We start from the raw sequence: 17,094 nt of genomic DNA, 5'->3' as shown, positions 1-17,094 counted from the left end.
GACCAGGTTCGTGTTCACTTATTAACACTTCCTGTGTGTCTGCTGATGGTTATTGTCACAGTAAATTCAGTGATGTCATCTGAGGACACACATCTAGAAGACAAAAAAAAATAAAATGTCATATTTTCTTAAAAAAATATATTAAATCAAGACATTAAAAGTCTTTTTTCTCGCATGAAGTAGAGGACAGGGAGGTAATCTGCCAAATCAAATGAAATGGCGACATCTAGTGGTGCTTGTGTGTACTGCAGCGCTCAACATTCATCACAGCTTCATAATTTATCTTTTTTTTGAAAAATGTACAAGAAACAAACGCTTTGATTACATAGGGTATTTATTTACTTATTTATCTATTTATTTTGACATATATTTGTTTAATTCAGAAGAATGAGGTTAGGGGTTAGTTAAGTTTGAAAGGCTATGACATTTATTTCAATATATGAAACAACTATGGACTCTCATTTTAAGTATTTTCTTTTCTCTCTCTCTATTTTTATTTATAAAAAATGACATAATAAAACCCACAAAATAAGAACAGACTCAATCACATGAAAATAAAACAAACATCACAAATATTACAAGCAGTAGCAGTAATCTCAGATGATAAAGTTTACAAATTATGTTTTTTACATACTTATTCAGTTATTCAGGGAACATACATGGGGTCATTTTTAAATAATTTATAGAAATTCTTCCTGCAGTTTGTTTGTAGAATATTAATAATCTTAAGTTTGATTTCATGTTAAATTCTGATGACTCACTGTTTCATCACTAAGGTCCAGCAGCATAACAACACTAAACATGTGGACAGGCCAGCTGTCAGAAAGTCTTGATTATTATTCTTACACATCATCGCTGAAAGAACAAACACCCACAAACATCTGGACAGTTTCTCTGAGTATCAGTGGTTTATTGTTTCTCTCATGACCTTTAAGTCTCTTTAGACAACTGAAGAGTTCTTGAACATTTAATAATGAAAAATTTAAGCATGAAAAACAGCAGATAAAAACATTAATGTGGCACTTATCATCCAAAAGTTTAGTATCTTATAAGAAAATTTATTACAAATACAATAATGATAAAAACATGAAGGTGAGATAAAAAGTGATCCAGATGAGAAATATTTACATGGAACGTCTTTAGATCGATAGATAACAAGTTAAATTAGGTGACCGTAGCAGCGGGTACATTCAAATACAAATCTTTTAAACATCTGCATCTTCATAACTTATTCAAGACAGATTAAGTGACAGACCAAACTTATGAATACCAAACAGTCCCAGTGATCAGAGTCCAGATGAAGGGCCACTCTAGTCCACCTCCTCGATGGTGGGCCCCTGGGAGCCGGCTCCTGCCTGCTCTCCACAGCTGCCTGCGGGCGTTCCTCCCTGATACAACCTGCTGATGATGGGCTGACACACTTTCTCCAGCTCTTTCTGCTGGTGCTGGTACTCGTCTTTATCAGCCAGCTGGTTGTTCTCCAGCCAGCTGATGGTCTCGTCACACTTCTCGATCAGCTTCTTCCGCTCCTCCTCGCTCACTTTGCCCTTTAAGCTGTCGTCCTGCGCGGCGCTCTTCATGTTGAAGGCGTACGACTCCAGGGAGTTCTTGGCAGCGATTACTTCCCTCTGACGGTCGTCCTCAGCTTTGTATCTGTCGGCGTCCTGCACCATCCTCTCGATCTCTTCTTTGCTCAGACGGCCCTTATCGTTGGTGATGGTGATCTTGTTCTCTTTGCCGGTGCTTTTGTCCACCGCGGACACGTTCAGGATGCCGTTGGCGTCCACGTCGAAGGTGACCTCGATCTGTGGGACCCCTCGTGGAGCAGGTGGGATTCCCGTCAGCTCGAACTTGCCCAGCAGGTTGTTGTCCTTGGTCATGGCTCTCTCCCCCTCGTAGACCTGGATGAGGACCCCGGGCTGGTTGTCAGAGTAGGTGGTGAACACCTGGGTTTGTTTAGTGGGGATGGTGGTGTTGCGTTTAATCAGGGATGTCATGACTCCTCCAGCTGTCTCGATGCCCAGGGACAGAGGGGCCACGTCCAGCAGCAGCAGGTCCTGAACGTTGCCTGAGGTATCGCCTGTGAGGATGGCGGCCTGGACGGCGGCACCGTACGCCACCGCCTCGTCTGGGTTGATGCTCTTGTTCAGCTCCCTGCCGTTGAAGAAATCCTGCAGGAGTTTCTGGATTTTGGGGATTCGTGTGGAGCCTCCAACCAGGACGATGTCCTGGATCTGAGCCTTGTCCATCTTGGCGTCCCTCAGGGCTTTCTCCACCGGCTCCAATGTTCCCCTGAACAGGTCGGAGCACAGCTCCTCAAAGCGAGCCCTGGTGATGGAGGTGTAGAAGTCGACGCCCTCGTACAGAGAGTCGATCTCGATGCTGGCCTGGGAGCTGGAGGACAGGGTTCTCTTGGCCCTCTCACAAGCTGTGCGCAGCCTCCTCAAGGCTCTCTTGTTCTGGCTGATGTCCTTCTTGTGTTTCCTCTTGAATTCCTCCACAAAGTGGTTCACCATGCGGTTGTCAAAGTCTTCTCCGCCCAGGTGAGTGTCTCCAGCCGTGGCCTTCACCTCAAAGATGCCGTCCTCGATGGTCAGGATGGACACGTCGAAGGTGCCTCCGCCCAGGTCAAAGATCAGGACGTTACGCTCTCCTGTCTTGCCTTTGTCCAGACCGTACGCGATGGCGGCTGCCGTCGGCTCGTTGATGATCCTCAGGACGTTCAGTCCTGCGATGACGCCCGCGTCTTTAGTCGCCTGTCGCTGGGAGTCGTTGAAGTACGCTGGGACTGTGACGACTGCGTTGGACACCTGCTGGCCGAGGTAGGCCTCAGCAATCTCCTTCATCTTCACCAGGACCATGGAGGAGATCTCCTCAGGGTAGAAGCTTTTGTCCTCCCCTTTGTACTCCACCTGAATTTTAGGCTTCCCTCCTTCTCCAACCACCTTGAAGGGCCAGTGCTTCATGTCAGCCTGAACCACCGGATCATCTATCTTTCTTCCAATCAGCCTCTTGGCATCAAACACAGTGTTGCTGGAGTTCAGAGCCACCTGGTTCTTGGCCGCGTCCCCGATGAGCCTCTCGGTGTCAGTGAACGCCACATAGCTGGGCGTGGTCCTGTTGCCCTGGTCGTTGGCGATGATTTCTACTTTTCCGTGCTGGAACACCCCCACACAGGAGTAGGTGGTGCCAAGGTCGATGCCGATCGCTACACCTTTAGCTGGAGCCATGTCGATTGTTTCAGTTTGTGTCCTACAGATGCAGAGACAAAAATCAGAAAGGAAAGTCAGAAAATTAAATACCTACAACAAACATTATTGCTTCTGTAAGAGCATATTGTTTTCTGAAAATACAACAGAGCTGTCTGAGCCCTGGACTGTGGAGTCATAAGCATGGAGCACAACTGGCCATTAAAACCTTAAACAATTATGAATGAGTTATATTTTTATGGTTCTGTGAATAAAAAAATGTCATTGTCAGTGAAAGTGATTATTTAAAAGATGTAGTACCTACTAGCATTGCAAATTGTTATCAAGTGCCATTGTCAATTATTTCAATGCCGAATTATTGAGAAGAGATTCATAATTTTGTATAAATAATAATAATAATAAATAACTGTCACTTTCAATTAGTCTGACAGGTCTGACGATCAATGCGGGCTAAATTTGACAGTTATTCAGATGGAGTTTGGTGTTGCAGTATATTATCACTTGGAAAAGTGTAGAAGCTAATGGCTTCGTAAAATTGTTATCAGTGGCTACATGTCTTAATAACAAACATATGGGTTATTATTTCAATCCGAAATTTTACGAAGAGGTTAAATATTTTTTTATACATTACAATCTCTTAGTTTAAATTTGTTTGACATGACTGACGACCATTGCAACCTAAATTTGACGGTTATTCATATGGAGTTTGGTGAAATGCTGCTCCACTATTCCTTCAAAATAAGTTTACCAAACATTAAAGCATCAGATTCTCATATAAACTACTTTTCTGAAGTGTTGTACTCACAGTTCAGTGCTGAGTGCTGAGTGTGATGCAGAGGATGGACTTCTTCTTCCTCTCTGGATCTTCTGCTCCTCTACTGCTCTCCGGTCTGCTGCTCTCTGGTCTGCTGCTCTCTGGTCTGTTGCTCTCTGGTCTGTTGCTCTCTCCGCTCTCAGACCAGCAGTTTTAAACCTCTGGACTCCGTCTGGTTGTTTCTAGACGCTTCACTACAACTCCGTCAAGTCAGCGGCCATGACAGACACAACTTCCTGTTTACGATTTCAAAATAAAACGCCCACGCGTTAAAAGCCGGTGTAAGTAACTACCAAGCAACGCGATGTTGTCTTATTTTGAAGGGTGAAATAATTTAAAGCGGGAATGTTTCTGATTCGCTTTGACGCTTGACGTATCTATCTTTAGCAACCTGACGTGATGACGTAATACTTCTGGTAGGTTTGAGAACTTTCTGGAGCAAAAACCAGAATTATTATTAATAATAATAATAATAATAATAACAATAATAATTTATTTCCCATCATATCCAAATATCAGCACCATCTTTGAGCAGTGATGGAGTGTAAAAGTACAAGCAATAACTGTACTAAAGTACAATTTTGAGATACTTGTACTTTACGTTAGTATTTTGGAGGTAAATATTGTACTCTTTTAATCAACTGTATTTTTTTGAAAACCCAAACACATATTCCAATAATCAGAGAAATGCTGTTTATCAGATCTGATAATCAGTTTTTTACATTTTATTTATTGTGTAGCTTTATTAATTAATTTTACATTTTATTATATAGAAATTCACTTGTTCAAGTAGCTCAAGAGTCATAAACAGAGGGGGAAAACTGAATACATGATAGATAAATTGACATAAGACAAAATAAAGAATAACAAAAAAACCTAGTAAATAATAATAAAGATAAACTATACTATGTTCACCCTTCAGATACCAGAGATTTAGGGATTTTAATGTTTATTTTACATTCCACTGTCTGATTATCAAGATTTTAATGTTTCCTTTTCTTTCCATTATTATATACTATTAAATTATCTTTATATCAGCAGCATAAAATAGTCTTAAAATGACATTATTATCATTTACTGTAATTATTCCTGGGACAGTGTTGTCGTGACACCTCGGTCAGACGTTCATGTTCCCCTCAGGATGAAGTCTAATAACTCTGAAGACTCCCTGAGGTTCAGACATCAGCTCAGTCACCATCAGAAGAAACAAAGAAAGCAGACACATGATGATGTTTCAGTGAAACCTTCAAATCTTTATCTGTTGGAAAAAACCACAGCGATCCTTCCCGAGAGGCAGACATCTTTACTTCTGAAACAACACTGACCGATCAGATGTTTTGTGCTTTATTATGTCAACACAGTTCAACTGACTATGAAACAATATCATGATGCAGATCAATAATTCTCACACGTATTTCCTTCAGTTGGTCCCACAGGAAGTGACCCTGTCCCTATCTGTGAGGGTGAGCAGGAACGTCGTCTCTTTTAGCTTCTTTGGTCATAAAATACACAGTATTTTATTATTAATAATTATCATTAGATTTAATTTCAGAACAACCTCTGAACCTGGAACGTTCCTGCGTCCACTTCGTCACTCTGCGTCTCACCTGAACATCACAGTGTTTCTCCTGCCGTCAGTCAGAGGAACAAACTGATAAATCTGATGGGACGAACTCTTTAAAAATTTAAAAATGAAGCTCAGCCGAGGAAGGTGGAGATGAAGACGCTGGTGTCCAGGTTGAGAGTGGCGTGCCACCAACGGTCGGGGAAATACAACACCTGATGGAGGAGAGGGGAGATGAGAGTTTTGACAAGACGTTTTTATTTTGTCTGAGTTGTGTAGAAATGGACGGACTGGTCACCTCTCCAGGTCTGATGGTGCACTCCAGCGGAGCCTCGACCTCGGGCAGGTGGGGGTAGGTGTCTGTCAGCCAGGACAGGGTGGTGCGGTTCGGGTGGAAATGAGGCTCCTGATCAGGCGGGTAGAGGAACCAGCGCTGTGTGGTCACAAACACATCGTTCAAGTTCATCTGTGTTCATTTGTCAGATTCAGGAAACGACACAGAAATAAACCAAAACCACACGAAGGAAGGAAAAGTCATTCGTTCACCTTCCGTCCATAGATGACCTCAGAGTAACCGGGACCGTGCCAGTGGAACGGGACTCCGGTTCCAGGACCTGGACACAAAGAGCAGATCTGAGGGTGAAAGCTGCAGTCGACTCCTTCATTCTCCTCGACGCTCGTTTGAGACGTATTTTATCAGAGTTTGGATGTCAGAACTTTTTACAGCTCTGACAGGATTAAACTGAAATTTAAGTTCTGAGAAAAAGTTAAATTCTGCAGGATCTGACCCGAGCGACAGGTAAAACACCTCAGTGTCGTCTTTACTTCAGGGCTCATGGTGGGTTTGTCACCTAACCCAACTTCAAGTCTCTCTAACATCATGGGGCTGAAATATGGATCGACTTTGCTAGCAGGAGTCTAATGAGAGACGCTGACGGGGGGGGGGGGGTCCCTCTCCCAGGAGCCCATACGAGCCCTGAAGTTAAAGACGACACAGAGGTCGGCTCAGAGTTCACCTCTGCGTCCTCACAGAGCTGCTCCACCTTCAAACTGAACCGACCTGCGATCCCGAAGCTGAACGCTCCGCTGGTGTGCGGCAGGACGTACGGCGGAGACTCGTAGTGATCGAACAAACTCTGCCACTCCGTGAAGTTGTTGTCTCCGAAGAAATACAGCGTGTCTGCAGGAGAGAGAGAGAGACAGGGACAACAACATCGACCGTCAGGTCGAGAGATCCACCTTCAGTCACGTTCACACGTCTGTTTATTGTTCCGATGCTCCTGCGATCAATACTTTTGATCTTGAGGGAAACGTCTGCTGTTGTTCTGTATTTCTCTCCTCATCAATAAACCAACAGTGAGCGTGTCTCAGCCTGATGATGAGCCACACCGTCCTTCATCACTGCAGAACCCAACCTGGATTCATCCACCGCTGAAAATAGTCCCCGACCCGCAGCACTGTTTCCTCCTGACTGTTTGATAAAAACAGTGAGCAGCTGAAACTCTTTCTAAAACTTAAACTATATATTTGCTGTGACGAAAAGTAACTAAGTACATTTACTCAAGTACTGTACTTATTATGTAAATCAAGACAAACAGGTTTAAACTTCAACAACATGATGTATTTTATCAGCTTCTAACATGTTTTAGACGTCAAATCTTACTCTGAAATATAAAGTAATCAAATAATATTTCACAAAAATTCTTATCAGGCTACAGAGATGAGATGTAACTAAGTACAATTACTCCAGCATTGTACTTGCACCATTTTGGGGTACTTGTACTTCAGTATTTCCTTCTTCAGCTACTCTATATTTCCACTCCACTACTTTCTGGAGGAAAATATTGTACTTTTTACTCCACTACATTTATCTGATAACTTTAGTTACTAGTTACTTTACAGATTACATTCTGCATCAGAGCCAATAGAGCATTAACTTTTTTTTTTATCGGCAGTTGCATAAAAATAAGCAATATTTGAACACGATATCTTTACTTAAGTATTTTGACAGACCTGAATATTTGACGTGTTGTTGACGTCTTCAGTAGGAACTTTTCATTTTAAATCAACTTCAGCCAAAATTAAAAAATGCTAGTTTTGCCTTCACAGACACCTTCTCTCCTCGCTCAGCAGGTAAAACTAAACATCTCCCTCAGGAAACAAAGACACACATGTAAAACAGTTTCTGCCTCCTGAGGTAGAAACACGCTCGTCTCACCGCTGCCGAGGGCGTCTGCAGACTGAGGCCTCAGTAAAATGTCCACGTACTCCTGAAACGGGACGTCCACTGGAACAGAGTGATCACAGACAGTCGCTCAGCGTTTACTCGTTAGATAAAATGTGAATAATTAAAGTCCGTGCAGGATTTCCTTCAGGCCGTCACGGCGGAGGGAGTGTGAGTCGTGCATACCTTTCCTGTACGAGTAAGTGTTAGCTGTACTGAGCCGAACCCGCCGCTCCCCGTATTCTTGTAGTAAGCTCCACCTGGAGCACAGCGACCTGAATTTCTAGAACAAAGTCAGTTTGTTTAACTCCAGTATTCATGACTCTACACTCACATTGTTAGAAAGTTCTGGTTCTGTATTTTAAAAGCACTTTGGATCCGTCAGCTTCAGTCTGAAGGTGTTCATCTTCACCTCAGATCAAGTTTCTTTACTCCAAACACAAAAATGTGTCTCTGTCCTGATAATTACAGAAAGTGTTGCACAGTTTGTTTTATATAACTTTTATATAATGTCTGCATGCTGCATGCATTAAAGGAAAAATCCACCGCGGCACACAAATGCAAAATTATAAGTCATATTCTCATAATAAAGTGGCTCCAAACCTTTTTTTAAATTATCTGATGACCCACCACAGTCCTGTCAATCATCCCCACCTGTCAGCTGTCAGTGGGTGGATGTTTCACTTCATACATTAAAACATTTAGAAACACAAACGCAGCTCTACGACTTCCTGTTCGACACATTAACAGAACCGCTCGTTAGTGTTTAAGTGTGTCAACATGCAGTCAATGATTGATCCAAAACTTACCGTGTTATCAGTCAGACCTCTGAGGATCACCGGCCGGCTGAACGCATATCTGGAAAAACCAAACATCTGGTCAGCAGCTGCGAGTCAGCGCACGTTCACAGAAAGATCCAAGAAAGTTTTTAAATCTTGTGATCTCCACTTGCTCATGTGCGTTTATCAGAATGTGTGAATATGAACAGAAACAAAACAGAAACTCTGTCCAAATTTAAATGAACGTCTCGGAGAAATAGACCCGAAGAACAATCATTTATCTTCCATTTAATCTGTTTTATTCATTTTTGTTCGTGGTTGCCGAGGAAGGGCTGCAACATGATGATTATTTTCATTGTCGAATAATGTGTCAAGTAGTTTTTCTATTAATCGATCAGCTGTTTTGTCTATAAAATGTCAGAAAATGGTGAAAAATGTTCATCAGTGTCTTCAAATGTCTTGTTTTGTCCACAAGATACTCAGTTTTACTGTCACGGACTAATCTATGATAAAAAAAAATCTTATTAATCAAAATTAGTCAGAATAATAGAAGCTGAAATCAGATAATTTTGACTTTTTCCCCTAAAAAATTTATTTATACCGATTCATTGTTTATCAAAAATAGTTGGCGATTCATTTAATAATGAACAAATAATCAATTAGTCGGTCAGTCGTTGAAGCTCCGGTTGCTCGGCGACAATTTTGATGAATATTGTGACATTTTCCAGTATGTCAGGACTTTTTATGGACCAAATGTTTAATCGAGAAATTAATCAGCTGATTAACTGATATTGAAATTATTCTGTTGCCTGGATATTTAAATTGCTTCTGTGGTGTGGGTGGTTTCCATGGTGCACTTTATAAACACAAATGTATCTAATATCCTGATATTATTGATCAATACTGAATATATTCATCATCCAGCTGTTGGAAACAGTCATCTGTACCTTTCGATGAACTGTTGGTGTGACAGTGAAGAGCTGTCCCACACGTCGATGGTACAGGGACCTTCATCCTGCAGACTGAAGTCTGAATTCAACGACCTGAACACAGACATGAAGATCAGAATAGGGGATCACGTTCTATCACTGCCATTCAAAACTTCATTTAACTTTTATTATATTTTACTTTAGAGTCAAGCGAGGAAGAGTTTAGTGTTAGTTAGCTTATAAAACATTTTGGCAAATCAGTTGAGCAGTGATCATAAACATATCGGTCAAGTTCAAATGCAGTTTATTCCCCATTCAAGTTCATCACCTGAGATTATATAAATCTGGTCCCCTTCACCTCTCTGTGAACTCTCACCACATTATTCTCAATATAGTTCATATTTCACTTTTTCTCTCTCTTTTAGTTTGTGTTTCTTCTAACTCTCGGTTGTGAGTTGAAAAGTTGCTTTTAGCGATTCAAAACCTCCGTGACGTGTCAAGCAAGTTGGACGTTAAAGCGACAGAATTTTAAATGGAGTTTGGTGTGAAGTTCAGTCAGAGTAGCGTGTATCGGGGCTAAGCTAGGCGGCATTTTACAAGTCGTGCAACTGATTTTATAGAAAAGTCCAAACATGTAAATCACAAACATTATATTTTAAAATAACCTTTTAAATAAGTCAGTTCACTGAGACTCACCAGCCGCCTCCGTCATCTGACCGCTGCTCCGCCTTCAGGACGACGAAACAGAACAGAACAAACTGTGTGAACGTGTTCAATAAAACTTTATTCTGTTCCATTCAAAACTTTGTCACCAGCGACTGAAATGTGACTAATTCAGAGGAAAACAGAGTCCGCTGGAGATGACTGGCTCCGTCTGAGGGGAGCAACTTTCATTTTACCAAGGCACTGAGCCGCTGTCGCTTCCGGTCAGAGAGCCAATCAGAAACCACCACCTGACCGGGACGTGTGTTGCGTTCAGGTCCAATGGGAACTATGATACCTACTGTAGAGCTTTGTTACTACAGGTGATATTAAAGTGTACTCTATACTAACGTTACAATGTTGACTAATTAAATATAAATCAGCGACAATTGCGCTTCCACCGGAAGTGTCTACATGATTTTATTTTGAAGTTTATTGTGTCTAAACGATTTTATTTTGAAGTTTCTTGCATGCACTTCCCGGCCTGAGACTGGAGGCTGCACCGGAAGCTGCAGCCAGACCCTCTTCAACTGAGCTGCTGAACAAGGTCCAGAGAAGAAGAAGCTCTGCTGCAGTCAGACAGAACCACAGAGCTGAGTTCACCTTCTTCTTGATTTGAACTTCCAGCAACAGGTGAGAAACTCCTCTTATTTTACTTTTATCACTTCTCATGCTGAAGATTTTCATGTTGATATCTTCATGTGTAAAAAGCTGGAGGTGAAGTTAATTACTGTCTCAACACACTTTGTATGTTTAATGCACATGAGGACAGATTGTGAGAGGAAGGTCAAGTTCATGAAGACGCTTCAGAAAAAGATCCTTCCTGTAGATCTGCTCAGTCTGTACTAAGGAGACGCTCTTATTTCCTGCTTCTAATGAACGAGACCTTCAGACAACAACCTTTTACTTTCTCTGTGCTTTAATAAACTTTCAGCTTCATCATGTCGATGTGTTCAAATCTCCATTAATAACAAATACTTAAACAATCTTTAGTCTGTTTAAATCAGTGGTTTTCAAACAGTTCCCTGTAAGACACACCAAAGGGCAGGTACCAACACAGTGACCTCAGATACTTCAACAGAGAAGCCCTCGCTGTACGTTCTGTATGTAGAAACATCCCAAGATGTGAAAAAAAGCCTCTTGGCAGCCATTTTGAATTCACTGTGCAACACACTGTAGTTTCTGCTGTTTACAGGCGTCGCACTTAAACGAACTCGTCCCTCAGAATCAAACAGATCGACTTCAGGTTGGGTCGGTTCCTTCTGAAGACCTCAGTGATGAAAGTTATTCAGCCTTTGAGTTTTTAATTGAACTTGACTTGTTTGTGTGTTGCAGTGTTACAGAAAACTACAGCCTCCATCTTTGATCTGATCCTGACAAAACAAGAAGATGGGTAACGGGATGAGCGAAGAGGAGAGGAGGGACAAGGAGAAGAGAGAAAGGGAGGGATTTGTGAGACAAATCAGCGAGGGTCCAGATCTGAGAGTCAACAAGACCATCAAGATGTTCACCAGTCTGGATTCTTCAAACCACCTGAAACAACACTACGAGAAGAGGAAAGAGGAGGCGGGCAGCCACGCTGAAGACCTGATCAAGAGCCTGACGGAGAAGATGGGTGACTTGACTCCAGCTCCTGAACTGGCGGGCCTCGGCGCGCTGGCCATCGCCATGCTCATCGACATCAGCTCCTCCGGTCCACCTGAGGAGAGCACAAAGGAGGCTCTGCGAAGTGTGTTTGCTGAAGAGAAGGCCTCCGGGGTCTGGGATCACATCGACGAGTGTCTGAAGAGATGCACGATGCACATCGACAACGCGGAGGAGCTGGGGCCCGACATCAGACGGATCGAGGTCCAGCTGAGCGCCGCCATCACCAAGCTGAAGAACTCCATGGTGAGGGACGGGCACATGACGTCTGAGGCTCTGAAGGCCTGGGTGAACGGGGCAGCCTTCCACGTCCAGATGCTGATTCACCTGGTGAGACTGGGAGGGAGTCAAAGCTGCGCCCCTGTAGAGAGACTCCTCTCTGCTTACCTGAGAGACCTGGACCTGCTGTTCAAGGAGCACAGGGAGATGATAAGAGGGAAGTGTAGTTATGATTTCAGCTCTTTTGATTTCCAAGGGGGAGGACCTGTCCTGTTTCATTATTTTATTGATGAAGATTCTGAGCGGCATCTCTTTTCACGAGAGTTCAACAGCTGGAACAAATGTTCTGAGCTTTATTATGACCACAGGTACGGCAGGCAGAGGCGTGACATTCAGCAGCACTTCACTCAGGTGAACGAGAACCTGCAGGAGCTGGTTCATCAGACAGGCTCCTTTAATACTCACTAAGTGTCAGAGCTGAGTAGTCACAGTGTTTTCTGCAGAAATGTGTTCATGTTATCTGTTGGCTGAGAACACAAACAGCCAATCAACAGTTTGATCACTATGATCATTAAAACAGGGCCGGGCGGATGAACCATGCCATTGTTGTTTTATACACATGAGGCTGAGCAAAGCAAAGGGACGGATGTGCTGCAGAGACGAGGACGCTTTTAAACCCGTCACAGGGATGTGTCGGTGGGAACAGGAGACAGTTTCCTCTGCAGGATGAGACAGTTGGAGATTCATGTCAGAACAACGGTGGGAAACAGCAGCTACAGTGGTGAGCGAACACACATCTGCTGCCTTAGTTTCATAAGTTTAATCACTGAGCTGGTGAAGATTAATGATCACAATCATTAAGTCAATACTAAATATTAGACACTGAGCTGGGCTATGTGAGCTAACAGTTCCTTTAGCAGCAGGCTAGCAGAAGCTAACAGATGAGTGTTTGCAGTCATAGTTAGGAACTCACGCTTCTGCTAGCTAACGCTAACTTTGTTGTCCAATTCAAAGCAGAATTTTCTTTAAATGAATAAATCTTGATTCACACTCTGTTTGTCATCCATCTTGTCCATGTGTCTGAGAAGTGTGGTCCTCAGGGGTCCTCAGGGGTCCTCAGTGGTCCAGTGTGGTCCTCAGGGGTCCGGTGTGGGAGGTGTCACGAAAAACTCAAAGTCAGTGTTTTTTTTCCTGAGATGCCTGAAAGTGTGTTGTGTTGCAGAGAGATCTACTGAAGTTAGCACGCTAACCGGCTAGCCTGTCTCAGTCCAAGGCTCCTGAGTTAGCAGGGTAAACACTGACACTCCCTCGATGATCTGAGCTCCCAGTCTGGACCACTAGCTGCACAGCTAACTGAGCTGTCTCGCTAACAGTAGCTTCAGTTAGCAGCAATAAGTAGTTATTCTAATATTGCACCTTTACGATATTTACATGTTTTGTTCTCCAACATAAACTCCATCATTAAATGTCCACACTTTAATTATGAAGCTGTTCATGTGTTAAAAACGGTTAGCGGTTGCTAACAAGTGTCTGAATGAGACTACAGAGGTCGTCGGGGACATTAAACGTCCTCACAGCGAACACGGAGACTCGTCTCCTCACTAGTCCGTCTTTACAGGCCCACTTTAGTTACACACTGTTCTCACTCTGACTTTACAACTTGTACATTGATCAGTTTATAGAAACCTGGATAGTAATTGTGCAGTAAGACGCTCAGTGGTGGAGACGTTTGAGTCATGTGACCGTGATGTCGTCTGTTTGTAGCCTAGCATTAGCTTTTTACTGCTACACATTTAATTTACCTTCAAACATCACAGAGTGGAGTTCATCTGTGGAGATTATCTGCTGAACAGAACCTGGAAGGATCAGAACCTTCAGATTATCTTCTGTAATAATCCAGAATCCAGTTCAATAATCCCACAGAGGAACCAGAGAGATGCTAACTGCAGTTAGCTACAGAAACACGTCATCCTGCAGCTCTTCATGGCTCTTTTCTGACTCTGTGTTTGGAGGAGCTGCATGAAATGAGACTGACAAACAGAAATATGAGCTGTAAGTCCAGAGTGTTCAGGTGGTGTACAGGTGTTTAAATCCTCATGAAGCAGTGCTACGTGACTCACCTGCTCACTGATAATTAACTAGGCGTTTACAGGAACTCACAGATACTTTATTACAGTCCAAAAAGTCAGAATACATCAAATCAGATGAACTTTATAGATAACAACTTCTACAAGACGACTAACTGAGGTGTTTCCCTCAGTTTCTTATCTGTAGCTGCTCCCTTTCCAAGAAGTCACATGACTTACAGAAACTGAGCTGCAGAGGAAGTCCAGAGAGGAAGAACCTCTGCTGCAGTCAGACGACCCACAGAGTTGAGTTCACTTGAACACGACTTCTTATTTTCTTCTTATTTTTCTATTTTGACTTCTCATGCTGAAGATGTTCATGTTGATATCTTCATGTGTAAAAAGCTGGAGGTGAAGTTAATTACTTGTGTATGTTTAATGCACACGAGGACAGACTGAGAGAGAGTTCAAGTTCATGAAGACTCCAGAGAAAGTATTTGTGCCGCAGCAAACCAGCCGCATTCAGCACAGAGCAGACAGGAAGTCAGACACGAAACAACAACATTACATCCGGCTGATTTTCAAAATAAAACACTATTAACGAAAGCACAAAAACTTCAAAAGGAGACAAATACAAGCTCTTATCCTACACATCCAACACAACACATACCTATAACCATAGACATATATACGTAGACGCCTCATTGAGCGCTGGACCGTACGTCGACGTCACCGCCATATTGGAGGAGGCAGCTCAGCCCCGTGAACTAATACAAGTCAATGGAGTGAACTTTATAAAGCTCCTTCTGCAAAGTGCTAAAGTTAATGTCTCTCATTTACACATTCACACACGTACAAATATATCCAGGAAACAGACAGGAACTAAAAACAACGTCTGTGACACTTCATCCTGTCAATGAGTTTGAATCTCTAACTCTTCTCCTGACTTTTTTTTACAGACTTGATCACGGTGTGACAGTTGTCTGGTTTCTGATTGGAGGTTCAGACGGACACGAACAAACCTCCATCATGGATACAGCTGACCAGCTGCTGGAGCTGATGTTCTCCTGGATCGAGGAGGGAGTTCGCTGTGCGAAGCTGCTGGAGAAACTGGCCAGTGAGCTGGAGTCGGTCAGGAAGAGATGCTGCATCGCAGAATTGGTTGGCATCATAGCGCAGGTGTTGGCAGCTGTATTTAAGATCCTGGCTAACATCTCGATCCTTTGGCCCCGCGCCAGTAAAGCAGCTCCAGTGTTATTGGCCTTAGAAAAAGCATGTAGAGGTGTAAGTTTCATCATCACCGCCACTGCTGAGGTCGTTCAGCGCGGTTCATACTACATCACCTCGAAAGAGGCAGAGGAGATAGTAACGAAGATTAACATGTGTACAGAAACAATCCAGAATCAGCTCGAGCAGCTGAGGGCAGAGGTGAAGGAGAAGTTTCCCTCTGCAGGCTCAGATGAGGTGGACCGACACGTCGTGACTGAGATCGTGAGAGCCGTGGCCAGACGAAGTGGCCTGAAGCAGGAAGACGATGACAGCACAGAGTTTTATTTTAATGCAGATCAGAAAATGGTAAAAATCAAGCCGAGCTCCAAGGAGCTTCATTCAGCACTAGCTGCAGCGAAAGATCAGGCCGTTAACATTTACCAGTTCTTCTCATCTCTAACTGGAAACACAGAAGTCCCAGATGACCCACGACTGGAGGTAAGATTCATTAACTACATGCATGTATTGTTTGATAATCGCAGTAAATGAGATCTAATCTAAATATCATATAATCACAGTGAAGGCTTGAGACTTTACTTCAGTAATGAAAATAAATCAAGTATTGATCCGTACGTCATTTGTCTTCACCATCAGGCGCTGAGAGGAGGCTGTGAGTTGGCGATGGTCGTTCATCAGGGGATCAACAAATGGAAAGAGATGTTTCAAGTGTCTGAAGTGAGCCAATCACTGAGGGATGCAGCCGACGCCCTGCGAGAGATGTGTCGGACGCAGGAGAAGCAGTTCGACGTCATCAAGTATGTGTGACGTGATGAGGTCATTGAGTTAACGTCACATTTCACTGATAATGACCTCAGACATGATGAGCAGTCATGTGACAGTCTGACAGAAGTTGTCTCCTCCCAACATGAAGATGAGTCTTATTTCAGAGTGAAACGTGTTTGTCAGCAGCGACTGATGTTTGTGTTTCTAACTGTACGTTCACTCTGTTGTTCACAGGAGGAATCTTGAGCAGACGGCCAGAAGACAGAGAGAGGAGAGGGAAAGGTCTGTTTTGTATTTGATTGTGTGATCAATACTTCTTGTGTTTGTCATTCACTTCTTAGTTCTTTAAATCAAGAAGGCAAGATGAACCTTGAACCTTTTTTCCAAAATATTTTGACTTTTTTCCAGAATTTCTCAGAAGATCTTGACTTCAAACTCAGAATTATGTCTTATAACTCAGAATTTGGACATTTTTTCCAAAATATTTTGACTTTTTTCCAGAATTTCTCAGAGTTTCTTGACTCAGACATGATGAGCAGTCATGTGACAGTCTGACAGAAGTTGTTTCCTCCCAACATGTGGATGAGTCTTATTTCAGAGTAAAATGTGTTTGTTAGCAGCGACTGATGTTTGTGTTTCTAACTGTACGTTTACTCTGTTGTTCACAGGAGGGATCTTGAGAAGATGGCCAGAAGACAGAGACAGGAGAGGATAGTAGACAGGAAGTCCTTCAGGAAGTCCTTCAGGAAATACTTCTTGTGTTGTCATTGACTTCTTAGTTCTTTAAATCAAGAAGACAAGATGAAGAGTTCAGGTGATTCTCATTATGTGCTGAGGGCCGGTGGTGGGGAGCGATAACGGATCAGTTCTCAGCGGTACCGTGCAGCGGCCACCTGCATCTGAGATATTTTGGTCTCTCAGATAACGAAGGTTAGAGGTGGAGATAAATGAA

At 42.9% G+C, this 17,094-nt stretch overlaps 4 protein-coding genes across 7 annotated transcripts; 2 read left to right on the top strand and 2 right to left on the bottom strand.

Annotated features, from left to right (window-relative positions):
• Positions 1-858: 858 nt before the first annotated feature.
• On the bottom strand, positions 859-4,248 carry LOC311267641 (heat shock 70 kDa protein 1-like). Its single transcript, XM_084370828.1, has 2 exons — positions 4,015-4,248; positions 859-3,252 (listed from the first exon to the last, which is right to left on the bottom strand). The coding sequence occupies exon 2, from the start codon at positions 3,228-3,230 to the stop codon at positions 1,311-1,313; it is 1,920 nt and encodes a 639-aa protein (XP_084226954.1). The 5' UTR covers positions 3,231-3,252; positions 4,015-4,248; the 3' UTR covers positions 859-1,310.
• Positions 4,249-5,250: 1,002 nt separating this feature from the next.
• On the bottom strand, positions 5,251-10,448 carry jmjd8 (jumonji domain containing 8). Of its 3 annotated transcripts, none has more exons than XR_014623849.1 (10): positions 10,216-10,448; positions 9,538-9,633; positions 8,621-8,669; positions 7,998-8,094; positions 7,806-7,874; positions 6,648-6,767; positions 6,134-6,201; positions 5,886-6,020; positions 5,631-5,802; positions 5,251-5,515 (listed from the first exon to the last, which is right to left on the bottom strand). XR_014623849.1 is itself a non-coding variant. In XM_084370787.1 (9 exons), the coding sequence occupies exons 1-9, from the start codon at positions 10,314-10,316 to the stop codon at positions 5,722-5,724; spliced, it is 816 nt and encodes a 271-aa protein (XP_084226913.1). In that variant the 5' UTR covers positions 10,317-10,448; the 3' UTR covers positions 5,251-5,721. The 3 variants fall into 3 exon arrangements, 1 of the variants encoding a protein (XP_084226913.1); XR_014623850.1 differs by having other exon boundaries at positions 5,251-5,512; XM_084370787.1 differs by having other exon boundaries at positions 5,251-5,802.
• Positions 10,449-10,732: 284 nt separating this feature from the next.
• On the top strand, positions 10,733-13,134 carry LOC311267816 (uncharacterized protein). 2 transcript variants are annotated; one of them, XM_084371052.1, is made up of 2 exons: positions 10,733-10,854; positions 11,557-13,134. In XM_084371052.1, the coding sequence occupies exon 2, from the start codon at positions 11,611-11,613 to the stop codon at positions 12,550-12,552; it is 942 nt and encodes a 313-aa protein (XP_084227178.1). In that variant the 5' UTR covers positions 10,733-10,854; positions 11,557-11,610; the 3' UTR covers positions 12,553-13,134. The 2 variants fall into 2 exon arrangements, with proteins under 2 accessions (XP_084227178.1, XP_084227179.1); XM_084371053.1 differs by lacking the exon at positions 10,733-10,854 and adding an exon at positions 11,381-11,467.
• On the top strand, positions 12,704-17,068 carry LOC311268521 (uncharacterized protein; the record flags this gene model as incomplete). The annotated part of the gene is made up of 6 exons (XM_084372199.1): positions 12,704-12,780; positions 13,173-13,259; positions 15,110-15,857; positions 16,014-16,174; positions 16,377-16,424; positions 16,811-17,068. 6 exons carry the CDS (start codon positions 12,704-12,706, stop codon positions 16,911-16,913), a joined length of 1,224 nt encoding a protein of 407 aa, XP_084228325.1. The 3' UTR covers positions 16,914-17,068.
• Between the last annotated feature and the right edge of the window lie 26 nt (positions 17,069-17,094).

This window comes from Pagrus pagrus (genome assembly GCF_965226575.1).
Source record: "Pagrus pagrus genome assembly, chromosome: 13".
NCBI classification, from domain to species: Eukaryota; Metazoa; Chordata; class Actinopteri; order Spariformes; family Sparidae; genus Pagrus; species Pagrus pagrus.
This window is presented reverse-complemented; position numbering and strand designations above follow the sequence as displayed.